Source organism: Papilio polytes, unplaced genomic scaffold (assembly GCF_000836215.1).
Source record: "Papilio polytes unplaced genomic scaffold, Ppol_1.0 DF822951.1, whole genome shotgun sequence".
Lineage (NCBI taxonomy): Eukaryota > Metazoa > Arthropoda > Insecta > Lepidoptera > Papilionidae > Papilio > Papilio polytes.
The window spans coordinates 1-1,563 of NW_013526253.1; the positions used below are offsets into that span (position 1 = coordinate 1).

General features: G+C 38.1%; 1 protein-coding gene across 1 annotated transcript; it reads right to left on the reverse strand.

The window, feature by feature from the left end:
• Window positions 1-6: 6 nt before the first annotated feature.
• Window positions 7-1,194, reverse strand: LOC106105300 (solute carrier family 12 member 1-like; the record flags this gene model as incomplete). The annotated part of the gene is made up of 3 exons (XM_013285592.1): window positions 1,012-1,194; window positions 535-630; window positions 7-80 (listed from the first exon to the last, which is right to left on the reverse strand). Coding segments are annotated over exons 1-3 (342 nt in total), but the record flags the coding sequence as incomplete, so codon positions are not given.
• Window positions 1,195-1,563: the final 369 nt, after the last annotated feature.

The following is a 1,563-nucleotide window of genomic DNA, read 5'->3' on the forward strand; positions in this document are numbered from 1 at the left end:
ATTCGCCATCGCGAAGATCAGACCAATAGAGCCTCCGAACTCCGGCCCCAGAGACCGCGAGATCATGTAATATGTACCACCTAGACCAAACACAGAACGCATATATTTAAGGCCTGTCCCACCAAATTGTAATTGTCTGATAACAAATAAAAATATGTCATAGAAATATCAGATTTGTTAACTTATCTGACAGTGACGTCATTTTTAAGCTATCTGAGAATTTATCAGCCAGTGGTGGGACAGGCCCTAAGTCTCACTTTGATTCCTATGAATTTATATGAAGGTGCGCACACTACTCGATATTTAGTTGTGCAACTAAACAGTTCAGTTGGCTGCGAAACAATCGACAATCGCACAAAAGTTGAGCGATTGTTTAGTTAATGGTGGTTTATTAAAAATCTCTCCACAAAATCTACCTTTGCGAAACTAGTTCACAAAAGTTCTTACTTGAAAGATACAATATTATTTTTCTATTTTCCTGGTCAAAGAAGAAAACTAACAAGGAATAGTTACATTGTATTGTTAAATTCTTACCTCCTTTAATAACTCCATTGGTGCTGATAGCGGACATTGAGAGCGCAGTTATAGTGGTCACCACAGATGTCGTCAGAATCAGGAGCATCGCTTGTACTATTCACGTTAAAGAAATTACCGTTTTTTTATATTTTCAAACTATGAATACAACACATGGCAGGTACACACTATGCTAGGACAGCGTTAAAATCAGCTATAGCATACAACTGGCATAATATAGACGCTAACTGACGTCATAGTACCAGAACAAACCATGACAACTGTCCAACTTTACTGGCATAACTAAAAATATAATCGCTAAGCCGTTATTTTGTATAAAAGATTTGTACTTAAGGGGTTATTAAAATGACCTTGAGGGCTCTAATGGCCTGTCCCACCAATTTATTGCTTTGTATGACAGTGACCATTTTTAAGCTATCTGAGCCTCTATCAGCCAGTGGTGGGACAGGTCCTAAGTGTGGATTATCTAATACTTACTGATTCCCGCCTGACCGACGACCCAGGAGAGTCGGAGGAAGAGCATAACGCCCCATATGTTGAGAAGACAGCGCATCAGCACGCCTTTGATCCAACCGAACTTGATATTGGGGGTGGGCAGCGCCGGACTATCCATATCCTTCTCCAGGGTCTGGCCTGGCTGGAAACACATGCATTTTAGTGATTTATATTTTAAAAAGTATAAAACGTATAATTAGCCTAGATTTAATTGTATTTCGGTAGGTAAGATAAATCACTTTAGTAAAAGAAATTATATCATCAAGGTTTCTATTGCAGTGTTGCCAACATAAGAGATATTGCCGTGAGCATTAAAAAGTTAGGGATATAAATAGTTAGTGATATTTAGGAGTTTTACTTCTTCTAAATTCATTTTAGAATATTTAACTCCTTATTTTTACCATCACTTAACGTTACATTAGATTATATTTTAACTAGCTTTCGCCCGAGACGCCATTCGGGTGCCATAAAAAAAAGTGAGTAGCCTATGTGTTCTTCCAGACTATCCTCTACATCTATGACGAAATTCATCGA